The 17,849-nt window shown below is 47.3% G+C and overlaps 1 protein-coding gene across 1 annotated transcript in view; it reads right to left on the bottom strand.

The window, feature by feature from the left end:
* Positions 1-616: 616 nt before the first annotated feature.
* The window catches only part of nrip1b (nuclear receptor interacting protein 1b), a 65,633-nt gene continuing 48,400 nt past the window's right edge, over positions 617-17,849 (bottom strand). Inside the window, 2 exon segments of the mRNA XM_029671038.2 lie at positions 617-3,526; positions 3,529-7,400. Of these exon segments, the coding sequence (XP_029526898.2) occupies positions 3,075-3,526; positions 3,529-6,928 (3,852 nt within the window). The 5' untranslated portion in view covers positions 6,929-7,400 and the 3' untranslated portion in view covers positions 617-3,074.

Raw genomic sequence — 17,849 nt, 5'->3', positions numbered from 1 at the left:
ACAAAAACCCGACTGTTCACCCACTGGACTTCAACATTCAGAAAGTTGGGGTTGAACTTCCTTTCACCTTTAAAAAGCCCCTCTCCTCTTTCTCTTCCTCTCTGAGTACAGGCTGTTTTCTGTCCCTGAGCAGAGCTGTTGCTTCATGAAAGGGATCATCAGGATGTCTGGAAACAGGACTTCAGGTGTTTTATGGCGATAATATAATGTGATCTATTTTAGTCTGAGGGAGAGATGTGATGTGGATTCAGCTTCAAAGGGTATACCATGGTGCAAGTATCCAGGGCACATCTACTGACCTCCACTCCTGTCCTCCTTCCTTTTAATGCCTTTCCTGCCTTGTGAAGATCTGGCAGAGAAGTGACCAACAGAGAACTCAGAATCAAAGTTCTCGGAACTAGATGACGTCCTCAGGGCTTAGAATGCACCATGAATGAGGAAGCTGAACAGCAACTGGCTCACACTGACAATATGTGTACGGGAATATAGACCAATTTAGGGAATAAACAATGAAATCAATCATATCAAATACCGTAGTAATATAACAAGTTATTATAGTTATATTATAGTTAGGTAAGGTGAATATCGTAAATGAAACAGGAGCATAACTCAGTCAAGCATTTTAGTACTTTATTTTGGAGATATCAGTGCAAATGAACACCCAAAAAAATGCAAACATAAAAAATGAAATATTGTTTCAGGTTGTCACATGGAAAAATGAAACAAAAACGTTCTTTTTGCTACAAATGTATGTTTCAGATGCTCAATGCCAGTAGGTCTATGATTGTACTTCATACCACTGCTCTGTCATCAACCAGTAACAGAAAATAAAATCACAAAAATATTCAATGCACATTTATTTTCACACATTTTCTCCACTTGCTCAACAGTCTGAGGTTATTTAGGGACCGTTCATGTTCTAAATGACCGTCTCTCTCTCTGTGATAAAAATACCTATTTTAAGACTTGACATTTTGCCCCATCACCAGTAGGGATACACAGGTAGTTCCCATGCGTCTGCATGCAACAGGCAGCAGTGAGGAGAGTCAGACAGTATTACACAACACAGCGCAGGATAGATTATCATTTTACCACATAGAGACACATGCAAAGAACAAACCAACCAAAAAATGGGCATAGCAACCTCTGTCATTTGTATGTATGTACACTATTACGCATAGAATTCATATTTACATTTTTCCGGGCATTAAAAACTAGGGTAATATATTTTTCTTCACCAATACAAAATAGTTATCTTTCATAATGAAAGTACTATTTACACAAATATATTTAACCATTGTGAAAATCTATTAATAATAGAAGAAACGTACTGAATATGTACTTCATATGTATGTGTATTAAAAAAGATCACATGTAAGACTAAATGGATGACAGCAGTGTGGGAAACTGAAACCAGAAACGGATCAAATACAGTACAATCCAAATAACGAGCTAGAGATCAGATAAGCCCTCAAAACACCAACAATGTCTCAATGATTATTGGGTGACAGGTTCACGTCATATCCAGCTGCTTTAAAATGTACCTGTGGTTTCCTCTTTATTTCCATGCAATTATTTTTACATTTTAATATGAGCTAAGAAACCGCCTAGAAAGTAAAAGGTGTCTATAAAGCACGAGAATCAAGAAACACAAGATAAGCTTTACAAACGGTCAAATTCTCAATGGATAACAACACTGACAGTTTTTCATTACATGCCATAAACATATTATTTTTAAGGACACCAACAGCTCAACTTTGACAGTGCAAACTCAGGGGTACAATATCAAATTAGACTGCATTTTTTACATTTCAGAAAATGCATTTATATTTCAAAACCATTCGTTTTGAATTCATTGGGAACTAATAGTTATGCAGATGCTGCAGTATTTTTAACTGTTGCCCAGAACCTGTATACAACACAGGAGGTTGGTGGCACCTTAATTGGGGAGGACGGGCACGTGGTAATGGCTGGAGAGGAATATGTGGAAAGGCATCAACAACATCAAACACATGGTTTCCATGTGTTTGATCCCATTCCATTTGCGCAGTTCCAGCCATTATTATGAGCGGTCCTCCCCTCAGCAGCCTCCACTGGTATACAACTACTACAACCACCCACAACTCACTGTCCCACAGGTAGGTTCGTCAAAGGTTTTTTAAATAACCTCTACTACTGCTATTCAGTAATAGCTGTATTACCAGTTGTATTACCATCTATTAAGACGTCACCCCCAATCTGCACTGTCAAAACGTAGCCCCAACAAGTTCATTACATATCAAAGCAAAATGCAATGCGTTGTGACCACATGAGCCCTGTCTGTCAGTCGACATAGTCGACTCACTGATGATCATATAATTCAATCAGTCTTGAGGAGAAGGTGCAGGAGCAACCAACACAGAGCCCTCTAACAGAATTGAACTGTGGGTACCTTTAGTAGATTTGATTATGAACATTGTTCACAGGGTCTTCCTTTAAACGTGTCTCTATCGTGTATGTTTTAATGTACTGCTGTGCTTACCCTGGTATGACTATATTTAGGGTTTGATCAGAAATGTATGCTCTCTGTCTATCTGAAAACTTCCTGTTGGGAAAATAAATAAAGATGCAGTGATTTTTGGAGTCATCAATAATAAAGGTAGCTGGAAATGTTCTTGATCAATGTTTTACAGGTGCCAACAAAGAGGACACAGAATAGTCATTTGTGTGCAATACACAGATCATTGGAGTAAAACCAGACAACTTCTTTGAAAGGTGCTTTCTTTCATTAATTTAAGAATGTGAAATACATACTGTATGGAAATCACCAGTGGGCATGTTCAAATTTGACAATGACCTAATTTTGGTGCAAGTGATTTGACATTCTGTTGAAGTAGAGATATATCGTACCACCCATTCCGTAAACCGAGTCATCGATAATTATGATACAGTAATGAAAAGAATGCCTTGAATTCATTTGCTCGGTTCTTTTCATTCAAAATCCTCACTCTTGCATTCCTTGTTGTTATTTCTTCTCATCTAACTACAAATTTATTTGGCAATTTTTTATTTTTAGTTAATGAAAGTCATTAAAACTACCAATTGTCAGATGAGTCGCTCAGCCTGTCGTTTTTGTGGCTGTGCTTGTCGTTATTGTAGAGAGGGGACAGGGAGGAGTGCTGGGTGGTGGTGGCAGAGCTCAGTTTGTGTTCATAGGCATCATGGCCATCATTACCTGGCTCCTCCTTCACCTTCACTCCTGGCCCTGACCCCTGGGTCCCCTCCGCCTGGTCCCTCCCCTCCCTCCTCAGCTGAGCGCTACCCTTTTGCAGCATGTAGTACAGGATGGGGTTGGAGCGGGTGAGCCGGGGGGAGTCTGGGCTCAAGTCACGGCCCTCCTCCTCCTGGTCTCGACCTGCCCACTGCACCGGGCTCTCCGGCTCCCGTTTCACCGGGGTGGGGTACCGTTTGGGCGAGTCCTGACGGGGTGGGGGGGCTGTGTGACGCCCCCAGGGGGAGCGTTGACTGATGTCCCCTGTCTGGGGGTGGGCAGGGGTCTGAGGTGGCTGGGTGGCCCTGAGTTGAGGGAGCTATGGGGGTGGTGCCAGGGCAGGGTAGGCAGGTTGAGGAGGTCGTGTTGATTGTAGCCTGACTGATTGAGGTTGAGGATGCTCCCGTTGGCTTTGCCGTTGGTCTGCAGCACAGAGGGGACAGAGGGGCTGGGGACTCCCCTGGGCTGCTGGGACAGCTCCTTCAGACAATTGTCAGACAGGAGCAGTTGTTTGAGCACGTTGAAGCCCCGGCTCTCCCTGGGGAGGAGAGCTTCACTGCTGGGGCTCCTGGCTGGGACCTCCTCCTCCTTAGGGCTCCTGAGGCCCCTGTGGTAATCAGGCTCCTCCTGTATCTGGCTATGGACCAGGCTTTGGACCAGGCTATTGTGGCTGTGGCTGCTTCCAATGTCCACCACGGCCCTCTGAGGGCTGCCATTGTTCAGGCTCATAGCCAGCTCTGAGCAGAGCCGTCTCTTTTTAGGGCAGGGTCCCTGGTGGTGGTAGTCTCTCTGCTCCTCCTTCACAGGGACAGGGCTTGGCCGGCGATCTGTGTGTGGCTGTTTAGCGCTGGTGTAGTAGGTGGCGCTCTGCTGTTTTAGGAGCTGGCTAAGGAGGCCATATTTAGCAATGACCTCTGTGGGCCTGGGCTCTTTTTTTAGGTCCTGCTGGGGTTCAGAGAGCGGGCTGTGCCTGTCGTTATACCCTCCTCCTCCTCCCCTTCTCTTTCTGCTCGTCACATCCTGACATACTGTAGAGGACAACAGGCCTAGAATCTCTTCCCCCGGTTCAGTTTTAACCTTGAATTCTGCTGCCGAGGGCCCCTTGGATCTGTCACAGATGACAGCGGTGCCAGGGGGCTTCTCATAGCAGCTCCCCGCTGCCGTCTCCACACTGCACCTCCCACCGGACCTGTCTCTGTCTCTGTGGGTGGCTGGGGCCACGGAGGAGGCAGAGGAGGAGTTTGCTCCCAGCAGGAGCTGCAGTACTGTGCGACGCTCCAAAAGGTTCTCGATCTGGGACGAGGTGGGCGACACCTCCCCCCGGCGACCGAACGACGGTGTGCCGCTGCCCGAGGGCCTGTCTGAGAGGGGGGTAATTGTTGTGTTCCTCTGGATGGGGGCATTGAGCCTCTCCAGCAGAGTCAGAGGCCTGCCACCACCCACCTCCAGCTCCCGTCTGGGTACTTTGCTGGGAACCATGGGTGGGGAGGGCGAGGCGGTGCCGCACTGGGCCAGGTTCTGTAACAGTTTGCTGGCGCTGAACGCCGGCTCATCTGCAGCTTTCTCAGCAGGGAAGGGTTTAGACTTACACAGATCCAGAGGGGTGGACTGGACATGGGGAGAGGTGTAGGGGGATGGGGTGCTGCTGGGGTCTCGGCTGAGAGAGTACAATGGAAGGCCTGATCTGTCCAGAGGGCTCTGTGTCCTTACTTCCTCCCAGGGGACCAGTGATTTAAGTGGGCCCCGTGACAGACTGGACAGGGTTGCGTCATGCTGCAAATCTGGATTAACCACAATTTTGTTTACCTTGTCGTTATTCTTGCGCTCCAGAAGGAGCTGCATGAGAGTGACCCTGGGGTGGGACTTAAGGTCTGGGCTCATTTCAATCTCCTTCTTAACCTGGGGGACCTTCGAACCGGAGGGATCTGGCTTCCACTTGTTTAGCAGGGACTCAGTGAGTTTGTCTAAGGAGGAGGAAGAGGAGGAAGAGAAAGCAGTGGAGGAAGAGGAGAGAACGGTAGAGGAGGTAGAGAAAGCAGTAGGGGCAGAGGAGAAGATAGCAGAAGAAGAGCTGGAGGAGAAAGCTGTAGAAGAGGAAGAGTAAGAAACAGAGGTGGAGGGGGAGGTGGCTTTAGGCCTGGTCTCTGGGGCTCTGGTGCTGGCCCTGCTCCTTATAGAGAGGTCAATGGGAGAACAGCTGGAGTAGGAGCTCTCTGCGTCGCTGCAGCTCTCCTCTCTCTTGGCCAGGCTCTTCTCCTGGACGGAGCACTCACTGTCGGAGGTGACTGAGGAGCCACGGCTAGGGGGCAGGACCCCACAGTCGTCCTCCAGGTGCCCGTTCTTAGTCAGCTGCTTCTGGTTGTTGTGGTTGTTGAGGAGCAGCAGGAGCAGGCTGCTACAGGTCTGGGGGGGCCTGGCGTGGCGCGAGTCAAAGCCACGTTTCTCATTTGTGGGGGTTCGGGGTTGGGTCTGGGTGTCGGTGTGGGTTTGTGGGTTGAGGGGCAGAGGAAGAGGGGTGGGGCAGGGTGAGCTGTGGGCTGGCAGCATGGAGGAGGGGCTTCGCTGCCTTGAGCTAGAGTTTAGTGCCAGGCGGGGGAGTGTTGTTGTCGCTATTCTGTTTTGGGCAGTTAAGGAGCTTTGCGCGTCTAGGGCAACGGTGGTGGTGCTGGTGGGCGGAGCCTCTCCCACACTGGGCGGCCTCTTGTCCTGGGTCTGCTGCGTTGCCATGGCGGCCAGTCTGGAGCTGGCCGAGTGTCCCGAGTGCTGAACCTTGAGTGCATGGTCCCTACTGTACTGCTGCAGGTGGGCCTCACTGGACAGCAGCAGGGCCAGCTGACTGCAGGCCACACTGGGCTTGGGCGAGGGGGCAGGGCTGGAGCGGATCTTTACCAGGTTGGCCACAGCCTTGAGCCGTTCTGCACAGGACTGAGCATCAGTGGAAGCAGTAGAAGCGGTAGGGGTAGAAGGAGGGGTGCTGCTCTGCACCGAGCAGGGGGACTCAGAGGGCCTGTCCTGGCTATGGCCGTGGCCGTGGCCTCGCCGGCTGTAAGGCGTGCTACTGTGGTTCTGCATCTTGCTCTTCCTCATCAGGCCCTTGAGGCGGCTGGAGGCCATGCCGTAGCAGGCGAGCCGCTCCTTGTCTGCAGTAGGAGGGGGCACAGTGGGCGGGGAGTGCTCGCTGGGGGGTTTGGTGGACTGCTGCGACATGGCTACATTCTGCAGTCTGGAGCTGAAGGACTGGAGCAGGGAGGCCAGCAGGGTGCTCTCCCCAGCATGAGGAGAGCCCTCCAAGGCCCCGTTTTGCAGGTCTCCTCCACCCCCCTGGCTGGGCAGCTCCACAGGGGGGGAGCTCAGCCTCTGGGCTCCAGGCTCATTCCAGGTCCCTGAGCGGAGCAGCCGGGCCTTCTTCAGGTTCTGGGAGACCCCATGGTGCAGGGCAGGGCCGTTCCCGGCCTTCTGAACAGTGACGATGGCGGGGCCGTGGCCGGGCATCTGGAAGGGTCGGGCCATCTTGTTGACTTGCTCCACCTGGTTGCCGTGCCCTCGGGCAGCCTCTGATCTCCGGGTTGCCGTGGCCCCAGGCCCAGACGCCACGGGATGCATCAGTAAACCTTCCAGATAAGTTAGAACAGCTGAATCCGTGTGTGTCTCAGGGCCAGGCTCCTCCCCATGAGTCATGTTCAATACTAGGATCCCCTCGTATGGTTCAGCACTGCTACTGGGAATAACAAGGTCCACTAGGTCATCAGGTACTGTACTTTCAGATATTGATAAGAGGTAAGTATGCACATGGGCAGGTTCTAGTCTTTACAGATACTGGAATCCATGGGCCCAATGTAAAGTCATCCCTTATCCACAGTGTAAAAAGTCACTAATACACAGAAACTGTGGCCATGACGGGAGCCATTTGGGGGCTCTCACCCGGCCCTCGCTGCCATTCCTGTGTGCCTGTGAACACCGGATGCTCCCAGAATGCCCGGTATAGGCTTATTCAGTGAGCGGCGAGGAGTGAGGAGTCAGCGAGATTTCACCACCACAGTGATGTTGACGCATTCCGTGGCTGTGGATGTTTGGGATGTGTGTCTGTCGGCAGGCCTGGGGGAGGTTCTCTCTGTGGCGCCTTTCCGCTCTCTTGATCTCAGACGGGGACCTATGGGGGGGGGTGAGGGGGAGAGGAGAAACAGCGTGAGAAGCAGGGATTTGCAGCACGGCAGCACTACATCACATTCATTTCAACACCTTGTCCACCATCCCTGTTACTTAGCAACATTTCAGTTTGACTGCAGACATTTCTTTTTTCTTTCAACCGAACCGACGACGACAAATGTAGATTAGGGTCTGGTTTTATTCAAATGGGAAATTCAAGCCCACCACCTCGAAAACATTCAGGTCTTCAAGCCGTAAACCCCTCATGGAAATGTGTCTGCGCTGTTGTTCAAGAGTGAAGGGCCTGTGAGAGTTGTGCATCATTTCTTATGCAGCTTGTCATTTCAGTGGATTATCCCCCTCCCTCCCTACTACCACTCCTCCTGCTCTTGAGCATCTCACACTACCATGTCTCCATTCTCACACAGCAGCTGGGTACTCAGTGCACACACACACACACACACACACACACACACACACACACACACACACACACACACCAGTGCCACAGAGGGTATAATGACTGAATGCTCTCCCACCTGGGTACAGTCCTGGCTGCCCTGGTGCCTATAGAGAGCTCTGGCATTATCACCACCTGCCCAGCTAGATCCCTCTCCTGCCCCAGTTGATCCCTGTCTGGACCATATATAGACCCTGCACTTCCATTCTAAGTGTCAGTGACATTTTTAAAAAAGCCCTGAAGGTATTCTAAAAACCAGAACTGCATTGACTTGACATGAGCCTGGTTATTATGTACAACGGCAGCACAGGTTCCCTCAGTACTGACATTGGCCTCCACAGAGAAGAGACAGGATATGGCTCGGTTGATCTGCCAAATGTGTGTGTGTGTCTGTGTGTATGTGTGTGTATGTGTATCCGGTGCACCTGTCACATTGTGGCTGTGCCATGGTCAGGAGGGCAAGACACTGACACTCAGGCAACTGACCGCCGTTGCCAGTTGCCATGACAGTGGCCCTGAGAGACCAGCGGTATGAACCCTGTCATGCTGGTCTCTGTGGTTATGGGGCACGTCCCATAGTCAGGGCTCAGCCGATAAAGGTTAATTAATACAGAGATTTCCCAACGCCACCTCACCTCAGCTGCCTGATTGACCCCCAAAGTCTCTCCCTAAAGCGGCCTGCCTGTTCCACCTTTGGCATGAGTGGACCTACAGGGCCAACGCGACAGGACAGCCCTTCATTATGATGACCGGAGGTCAGTGATGATGCAGTCTAACCTAAAATATGTGGACAGAGTAGGGTCGCAACGAATGGACAGATAGGATTTAGCCTTATCCCTTAATTATGGAGGTCAGTGACGATACAGACTAACATTGATACAGGATAGTATAGCCCATTATAATGACTGGAGGTCAGTGATGATGCAGTCAGTCTAACCTATATAATAATATGTGGAATGAATCAGCCAGGGCTGACAACCACAATACAGTAGGCTGTCTATAATCTGAGTGGAATCCATCTCCTGGGATGGCCCCACAGGTTGGCACGGCCGTAAAGGCCACCAAAATGGTACCTTTAATGGCACCTTAAAAATGAGCAAGGATTAGTTGTGGGATTACAGTTGATCAGCTAGCCAAACTGAGAGCCTTCGATGAAATACTGGGATGGAATAGGAAAAGGAATAAGAAGTGTGTCATTTCAAGTTGTCTGAGTCAAAGCCTTCTTGATGAGCCATCCCACACCTAGCCCTTAACTCAAGGTTTAGAAGGACCGCATCTGGCCAAGATAAGAAATTACTTAATTGAGGTTGGCTCATCAGCGTAGAATACAGTTCAAGGCCAGATTTAAGCTGACCCAAATCTGACAACAACAAAAGCCAACCTGGTCACCTCAGCCTGGACTGGAGCGACGGACAAGCTGACGTCTGCTGTCCTGCTAATCTTAGATGGCAGGATTAGGGCTATTTTCCCGCCGTGCTGGCCGACCCAAGGGCTTAACCCAATTAAAAAAGGAACGTAGTGTTTGGAAGGGGCAGTAAACATGTAAACAAATGTTTACCATCAATATTGTTTAGTCACTTAGCTAGTGACCTGTGTGTGTCATAACATTGGGTTCAAGAACGAGACCATGGAAAAAATGTCCACAAAGTTGGAAGTACATGAAAATGAACTGGAATTTACTCAAAACAGAACCTAGTCTCGGCTGGTGACACTGTATTTTAGGCTTGACTCTGACCTTAGCTTTAAACCACCAAAATATTTTAATCAACTAGAAAGATGTAATATAGGGTTATAAGGCCCATTAAGTGGAAAGTATAAAAAATGTAAATCTAAGTGTAGGTAGTGGCCCTGTCCTGTCTGCGGATAGGCAGGGTTAGCTGGGACGTTATGAAGGACAGGGCCCTTGACAGCAGCCATGACAGAGCTGAGGTCAAAAAGCCCTGGAATTTCAGTGGCAGCAGCAAGAGAAAGAGTGTGCTGTAGGGCTGGGCAGTAAACTATAAAAAACGATATACCGGTATTCATTCACGGACTGGTTTGTAATTTTACTTTACTTTCTATAATGGTGTTTTAATGTTTGATTTGTTACATTAAATAATTCAGTAAAGACTGAAAAAAATGATGTCAATCATCCATTTTTATCTCTAGTAAGATACTGCTAACAGCTGAGAACTGCTAGCTAACTTCACTGCGGTATAATAAGAACTAGAGACTGTGTCCAAGATGTTTGACCATTGTTTTCAACATAATATACTCACGTTCGCATATGCTGATTCATGGACGTCTATATCCGGGTTGCATTCAGTTTACATGGCCCAACTTCACATGCACTCTACCACCCAAATACATGCCAGACATTGGATGAATATATCATTTTAATATCTTCGGCTGTGAGTGATGGGAGAAAAATGGTCTTCAGCAACAATTATTTGAATAATTCAATAGATGTTTTGTGCACGAAGGTGATAACTAAAGTGTGTTATTAGGAATTGTCTAATCTGACTTCTGTATGTGGCCGTCTATGGAAATTGTCTTTCTGGGGAGGGCGTCAGTTAAAACTGCAGTAACGAAGCAAGTAGAGAGTGTAGGAACAGTCGAAACCGCGCTTCTATACCACAGCCCTGGCTCCTTGGCTAACTTGCCAGTGCAAGTCAACAACTTCGGTAGGGAAACCTTGCCAAATAGAGGAGAACTGCAATTGAAGTAAAAAATGCACAGTCAAATAGGACAATAATTATTCTGTCAAGGAAACATTTTTTGAAATAGAGGCACATTAAGACAAAAGAAAAGTGTGACCGAAAATAACTTAACATCAGGACTGCGAAAATAACATCAGGACTGCGATTACTCACCACGGACAGGCAGAATCCTTTTTTTCCTTTAACGAGTCTGACAAGCCTGACGCAAACAATATACTGCTTTCTCAGGAACAGGCCCAGATCCCCGTGAATTGCGTGAAGAGGAGGAGGAGAAAAAGGGTCCGGAGGGTGGGCTGCCTTCTGAGAATTCGTAGGCGATCGAATAAACCCCCACTGCCTTCCATTCTGCTAGCAAACGTGCACTCTTTGGAGAATAAAATCGATGACCTACGCGCATGATTAAACTGCGATCATGACATTCAAAACTGTAATATCTTATGCTTCACGGAGTCGTGACTATCAACATACAGCTGGCTGGTTATACGCTGTACCGGCAGGATAGAACAGTGGCGTCTGGTAAGACAAGGGGCAGCGTACTATGTATTTTTGTAAATAACAGCTGGTGCACGATATCTAAGGACGTCTCTAGCTATTGTATCTCATGATAAGCTGTAGACCACACTATCTACCTAGAGAGTTTTCATCTGTATTTTTCATAGCTGTTTACATACCACTACAGTCAGAGGCTGGCACTAAGACAGCATTGAATGAGCTGTATTCCCCCATAAGAAAAGGCTTACCCAGAGGTGGCGCTCCTAGTAGCCGGGGACTTTAATGCAGGGAAACTTAAATCTGTTTTACCAAATTTCTATCAGCATGTTAAATGTGCAACCAGAGGGAAAAAAAACTCTGGACCACCTTTACTTCACACACAGAGATGTATACAAACTCTCCCTTGCCCTCCATTTGGCAAATCTGACCATAATTCTATCCTCTTCATTCCTGCTTACAAGCAAAAATTTAAGCAGAAAACACCAATGACTAGATCAATAAAAAAGTGGTCAGATGAAGCAGATGCTAAGCTACAGGACTGTTTTGCTAGCACATACTGGAATATGTTCCGGGATTCCTCCGATGGCATTGAGGAGTATACCACATCAGTCATTGGCTTCATCAATATGAGCATCAATGACGTCGTTCCTACAGTGACCGTACGTATATACCCCAACCAGAAGCCATGGATTACAGGCAGCATCCGCACTGAGCTAAAGGCTAGAGCTGCCGCTTTCAACGAGAGGGATTCTAACCAGGAAGCTTATAAAAAATCCCACTATGCCCTCCGACGAACCATCAAACAAGCAAAGTGTCAATACAGGACTAAGATCGAATCGTACTACTCTGGCTCTGATGCTCATTCGATGTGGCAGGGCTTGCAAACCATTACAGACTACAAAGGGAGGCACAGCCGCAAGCTGCCCAGTGACACGACCCTACCAAACGAGCTAAACTACTTCTTTGCTCGCTTCGAGGCAAATAACACTGATACATGCATGAGAGCACCAGCTGTTCCAGAAGACTGTAATCACGCTCTCCGCAGCCGATGTGAGTAAGATTTTTAAACAGGTCAACATTCACAAGGTGTACTGCGAGCATGCGCTGACCAACTGGCAAGTGTTTTCACTGACATTTTCAACCTCTCCATGTCCGAGTCTGTAATACCAACATGTTATAAGCAGACCACCATAGTGCCTGTGCCTAAGAACACTAAGGTAACCTGCCTAAATGACTACCGACCCATAGCACTCATCTCTGTAGCCACGATTGCTTTGAGAGGCTGGTCATAGCTCACATCAATAACATTATTCCAGAAACCCTAGACCCACTCCAATTTGCATACCGCCCAAACAGATCCACAGACGATGCAATCTCTACTGCACTCCACACTGCCCTTTCCCACCTGGACAAAAGGAACACCTATGTGAGAATGCTATTCATTGACTATAGCTCAGCGTTAAACACCAGAGTGCCCTCAAAGCTCATCAATAAGCTAAGGACCCTGGGACTAAACCCCTCTCTCCGCAACTAGATCCTGGACTTCATGACAGGTCACCCCAGGTGGTAAGGGTAGGTAACAACACATCCGCCATGCTGATCCTCAACACAGGGGCCCCTCAGGGGTGCGTGCTCAGTCCCCTCCTGTTCTCCCTGCTCACTCATGACTGCACGGCCAGGCACGACTCCAACACCATCATTAAGTTTGCCTATAGGGAGGAGGTCATAGACCTGGCCATGTGGTGCCATTGTCAAATATTCCAGCCACCCTAGTCACAGACTGTTCTCTCTGCTACCTCACGGCAAGCAGTACCTGACCGCCAAGTCTAGGTCCAAGAGGCTTCTAAAAAGTTTATACTCCCAAGCCATATAGACTCCTGAACACCTCATCAAATGGCTACCCAGACTATTTGCATTGCCCCCCTCTTTTACACCGGTGCTACTCTCTGTTTTATCATCTATGCATAGTCACTTTAATAAATCTACCTACATGTACATATTACCTCAACTAACCTGTGCCCCTGCACATTGACTCTGTACCGGTACCCCCCTGTATATAGTCTCGCTATTGTTATTTTACTGCTGCTCTTTAATTACTTGTTACTTTTATTTCTTATTCTTATCCGTATTTTTTTTAAACTGCATTGTAGGATAGGGGCTCGTAAGTAAGCATCTCACTGTAAGTTGTATTCGGCGCATGTGACTAATACAATTTGATTTGATTTGACAGTATGTAAATTATACGTTAGTGCAGGAAATTAAGAAATTAATTAAAATGCTGGAAGTGAATGCTGGAATTCAGCAAATAACTATGCAAATGGAAATCATTGATCAAGCACAAGAGTAGAGTCTACAAAAGAGGATTTAGATTCCTATGCAATGTTCTACAAATATAACTACTTCACTGTCAGTTTTGTCTAGGTTTGTCCTCCTATTATTTTAGATTTCAATTTGTTATACGTTCCACTTCATGGGCCTTATAACCCTGTATTACTTCGTAATTTCCAGTTGATTATAATATTTTAATGGGTTAAAGTCAAGGTCAGAGTCAAGCCTAAAATCCTCTGGCCCTATCACGCAGCCCTAGTGTGCTGTAAACGAGCGTGCATGTTGCACTGTGAACAAATAAATGACCTTAATAAATGGAGCCTGTCCTTTAAGTCTAATCCTTAAAGCCCAGACCCTCCTCTCTGCTTTCAGGAGCAGCACAGGCGATACAGGCGTGTGTATGACTATTACATTATCTCGCCTGTTGTACATATTGAAAATTATCTTACACATCTGTTAACATGTCATCTCATTCCTGGCCCCCAAAAACCTGACCCCTCCCCCATCTCCATGGTGAGACACCAAAGGGCCAATGAGCCGCTCTCCATCGACTCCAGTTACCACGGTGATTGATTATCCATTATCTTTGACAATGTCACGCAATGACATCCAAACGTATTTTAAAGAGATTTTTTCTACAGTGGCCATGGGCAAAAGGCAGGCCAGCTGTAGAGATGAGAGCTTTATCATTCCCCGACCGGTTTCTCTCCTCCTTTCTTATTTCCTCTCCTCCTTCCTCTCTTTCTGCTCTCTTCTTCTCCTCCCTCTCCTCTCTCCTCCCTCCCCTCACCTCCCTCCCCTCCCTCTCCTCTCTCCCCTCACCTCCCTCCCTCCCTCCCTCCCCTCTACTCTCCTCCTTCTCCTCCCTCCCCTCCCCTCACCTCCCCCTCTACTCTCCTCCTCTCCAGAGACACTAGGAACAGGAAGGTTAGTGACCTTTCAGCCATTTCCTCTGTGAAATTACCAGAAAACTGTTGTGAATACAACCCAGTGCAGATGTCAGGGATTAGATATCCAAGACTGACCTTCAATCCCCCTCATTCACGTAGGGCGTCAGATTAATCGCAACATCCCCTAACCACCCCCCCCCCTTCCTAAATGACCTTCATTGTCAGGAATGGTAATCCATTTAACCCATTTAAAATGTTAGAGTCAAAACAAAATAATGAACAAGGGGAAGAGCCACAGGAGCAGGCAGTTAAAGTCAAGGTCATTCATATCGCCAAGGCTTTCCACTTGACGCAACAGCTGGTGTCCATGCAAAGCTCTGGGCGTTAATAAAAAGTGACAATGCAGCCCGAGCGGTGTGTATCACTAACGTCTGACACCATCCTGGCAGATGTGTTCTCCCTGCATTAAAGTGGAGTCAAGGTTAAAGGAATTGAAAAGGAGAGGCAGTGCCTAAACACCATTATATCATGTAATCTGCAGGCTAGCCTGCTGCACATACTCAACAGGGTACCTCACTTACACATACAGTGTGACCGCCATTTGTAAATTCAATGTGGCCAGGCCTTACATGATTAAATAAGACAAAAAAACAAGCTACGAACCTGACCAAATGCAATCGTTCAAACTGAGAATACAAGTGAACTTACACGCGGTAGGAAAGACAAAATAAAAGCTCTGTCTCACCTTGGCAGAGGTAAACAAGAGCATAAAAGGCCACTGAACAGTGTGAGATCACAACCAAAGAAGAGGGTTAGAGATACTGTTAGTCATTCAGGACCAAGTTACATTGAAAACGCACAAGCACACGCAAACTAGGGCACTCTGACCCAATTCTAAGGATGCATTGACCAAACAACTCATGCATAGTGCACAGACTCCCCCATGCCCGCTCGCTCTCTCTCACACATGCGCACACACGCACGTGCGCACACACACAAAAAAGGGATATTAAAATACCACAAAGCTGTACCTCATCCACACTCCACACGCACCATCCTGCTGGAGCAGTCATACTCCCCAGTCAGTCTGACACGTGAACATGAACATTGCGTGGTGACCTAACACTAACATCACTGGCTCTGACAAACCAACGTTGAACAGAACAGAGTTCCCCAGTTACAGTTCGTGGCCTTTATCAGGCCTTCACGAGAGGAGAGGAAAGGGAGGTTTAACTTCTGTACTCATCAGTACAAAGAGTTCTCGGGGGGAGAACAGAAAATAATTCATGCACATTGATGAGTCATCGAAGCGATTCAGAGCCTAGCAAAGGGATGAAGAGAGGCGGGATGAAGAGAGGAGGGGAGAGGAAAGGGGAGGACACAGCCGAACCCATATGACCCTGGATGATATCACTTTTCCCCCCTGTGCCCTGGCCTGCATGGGAGCCAGACCTGAAATGGAGTGGCCGCCCCGGGCCCCGAGTCTACAACAGAACAGCTAAGCTTTTCAGAATGTTTGTGTCCATAGTAAATATTTGTGCGACGGTAGAAGACCCACCCAAAAGGGCTATTTCCTGAGAGAGAAAGGGAGCTGGAGAATTAGTGTGTTGATTAAAACACACACACAAGACATAGAAGACCCACCCAAAAGGGCTATTTCCTGAGAGAGAAAGGGAGCTGGAGAATTAGTGTGTTGATTAAAACACACACCCAAGACATAGAAGACCCACCCAAAAGGGCTATTTCCTGAGAGAGAAAGGGAGCTGGAGAATTAGTGTGTTGATTAAAACACACACACAAGACATAGAAGACCCACCCAAGGGCTATTTCCTGAGAGAGAAAGGGAGCTGGAGAATTAGTGTGTTGATTAAAACACACACACAAGACATAGAAGACCCACCCAAGGGCTATTTCCTGAGAGAGAAAGGGAGCTGGAGAATTAGTGTGTTGATTAAAACACACACACAAGACATAGAAGACCCACCCAAGGGCTATTTCCTGAGAGAGAAAGGGAGCTGGAGAATTAGTGTGTTGATTAAAACACACACACAAGACATTCCTTTATCTTAATGAGCTGTGGCCACTATCAATCTAGACTAATTCGTTCCTATTGGGACTTCATGCTAATCTTATGCTAACATTGTCTATTCAACATACATACTCTTTTTTTTTATCGTCCCCCCCAAAGGAACAAGCCATTTTTCATGTGAAGCAGCCTCAGCATGAGGTTGGAGGAACTGGAAGCCATAACAGCTGATTAGTCCAGGGCCATGAAGCCAAAGGACACATCTAGTCATCTAGAAGCCCTTTGAAGGTATTTGAACCAGACCACTCTGGGCTGGCGATCATGATGATGGCTGAGGGAAATAGGCCACTTTCCTATTGAAATCATCTGTCCCTGCCTCTGACAGGCTGCTGCTGCCCAGATCATTGGCTACTAAACCATGTTAAAAAACCCTGTCCTTTAATGAACTATTTCCATAATATCCTTGGCTTCTATCCTAAACAGCTTCACTCTCTCTCTCTGTGTGTGTGAGTCAGCAGGATGGATCTTTATTGGGTTAAAGGAGTAGTCTGCTGATTATAGGATGAGTAATGCTGGGATGCTTTGTGAATAAGATGGCCAACTTGGGACAGAGGACTAAGTGACAGAAAAAGAGGGGACATCTCTGCCTACTCGCCAATCATTTTACCATTCATAATGCCTCCATTGACCTACTTCATCAGGAGTTTTTAAATCATTCTAATGCTTCTGCCCACAGTGAGCTCTGAAAGAGGCATGGGCGGGGAACGATTTGGGTACAATGTGCTATACCAGGACATTTGTCTTTAGACTCACTCATCAGAAAAGGTTCTGTTTTTTCCCTCTCTTTCTGCTCTTCTCCCTGTTATGTTTCTTGACATAACTAAGAATACCATCTCATTCAAAGTCACACAATTAAATGAATCTCTTTAATCAATGAAGTGCACTTAACCCACTAAAGGGTAAAACGATTAAGTGTAACCTTTTGGGAGAAAATCTCAGGCAGGCAGCACAGTAACAGCACCAATCCTGTTGGCAGGCCAGAAGCCAGCATATGCCAATAAACATCCCAGGACACCTCATCATGATTAGGACTACACCCTCCCCTAGAGCTCCAAGCATGACCCAGTACTCCGTGTGCTCCAACTCCAGCTGAACCACAGACTCTTTTACTGCTATTATACTACAGTGCTTCTGCTAGCTAGTAGCTTCACATCCCTTCATACTGTCCTGACCAGGGTTAAGGATCAATTCTATTTCAATTCGGGAAGTAGATGAGAAATTACAGTTCAAGAATGTGAAAAATCCTAATTGAAAATGAATAGCACAATTCAGATGTTGAATTGGGAATTTCACAGAATCTCCTGAATTGAAATGGGATTGATCCCAACCCTGGTCCTGAATCAGTCCTAATAATGCCAGTAACTGTCAGTCCTCCATGTTAACCAGGATCACCTTGAAATGCCCTCGTCCTCCTGCTGAGTCCTTCATCTAACTAGATCTGGATTACATGGGCCAGGGTGAAGGGCTGTAGGCCAGAACACCATAAGAACAAGTCCCC

Source organism: Oncorhynchus nerka, linkage group LG10, assembly GCF_034236695.1.
Source record: "Oncorhynchus nerka isolate Pitt River linkage group LG10, Oner_Uvic_2.0, whole genome shotgun sequence".
In the NCBI taxonomy this organism is placed as follows: Eukaryota; Metazoa; Chordata; class Actinopteri; order Salmoniformes; family Salmonidae; genus Oncorhynchus; species Oncorhynchus nerka.
This window is presented reverse-complemented; position numbering and strand designations above follow the sequence as displayed.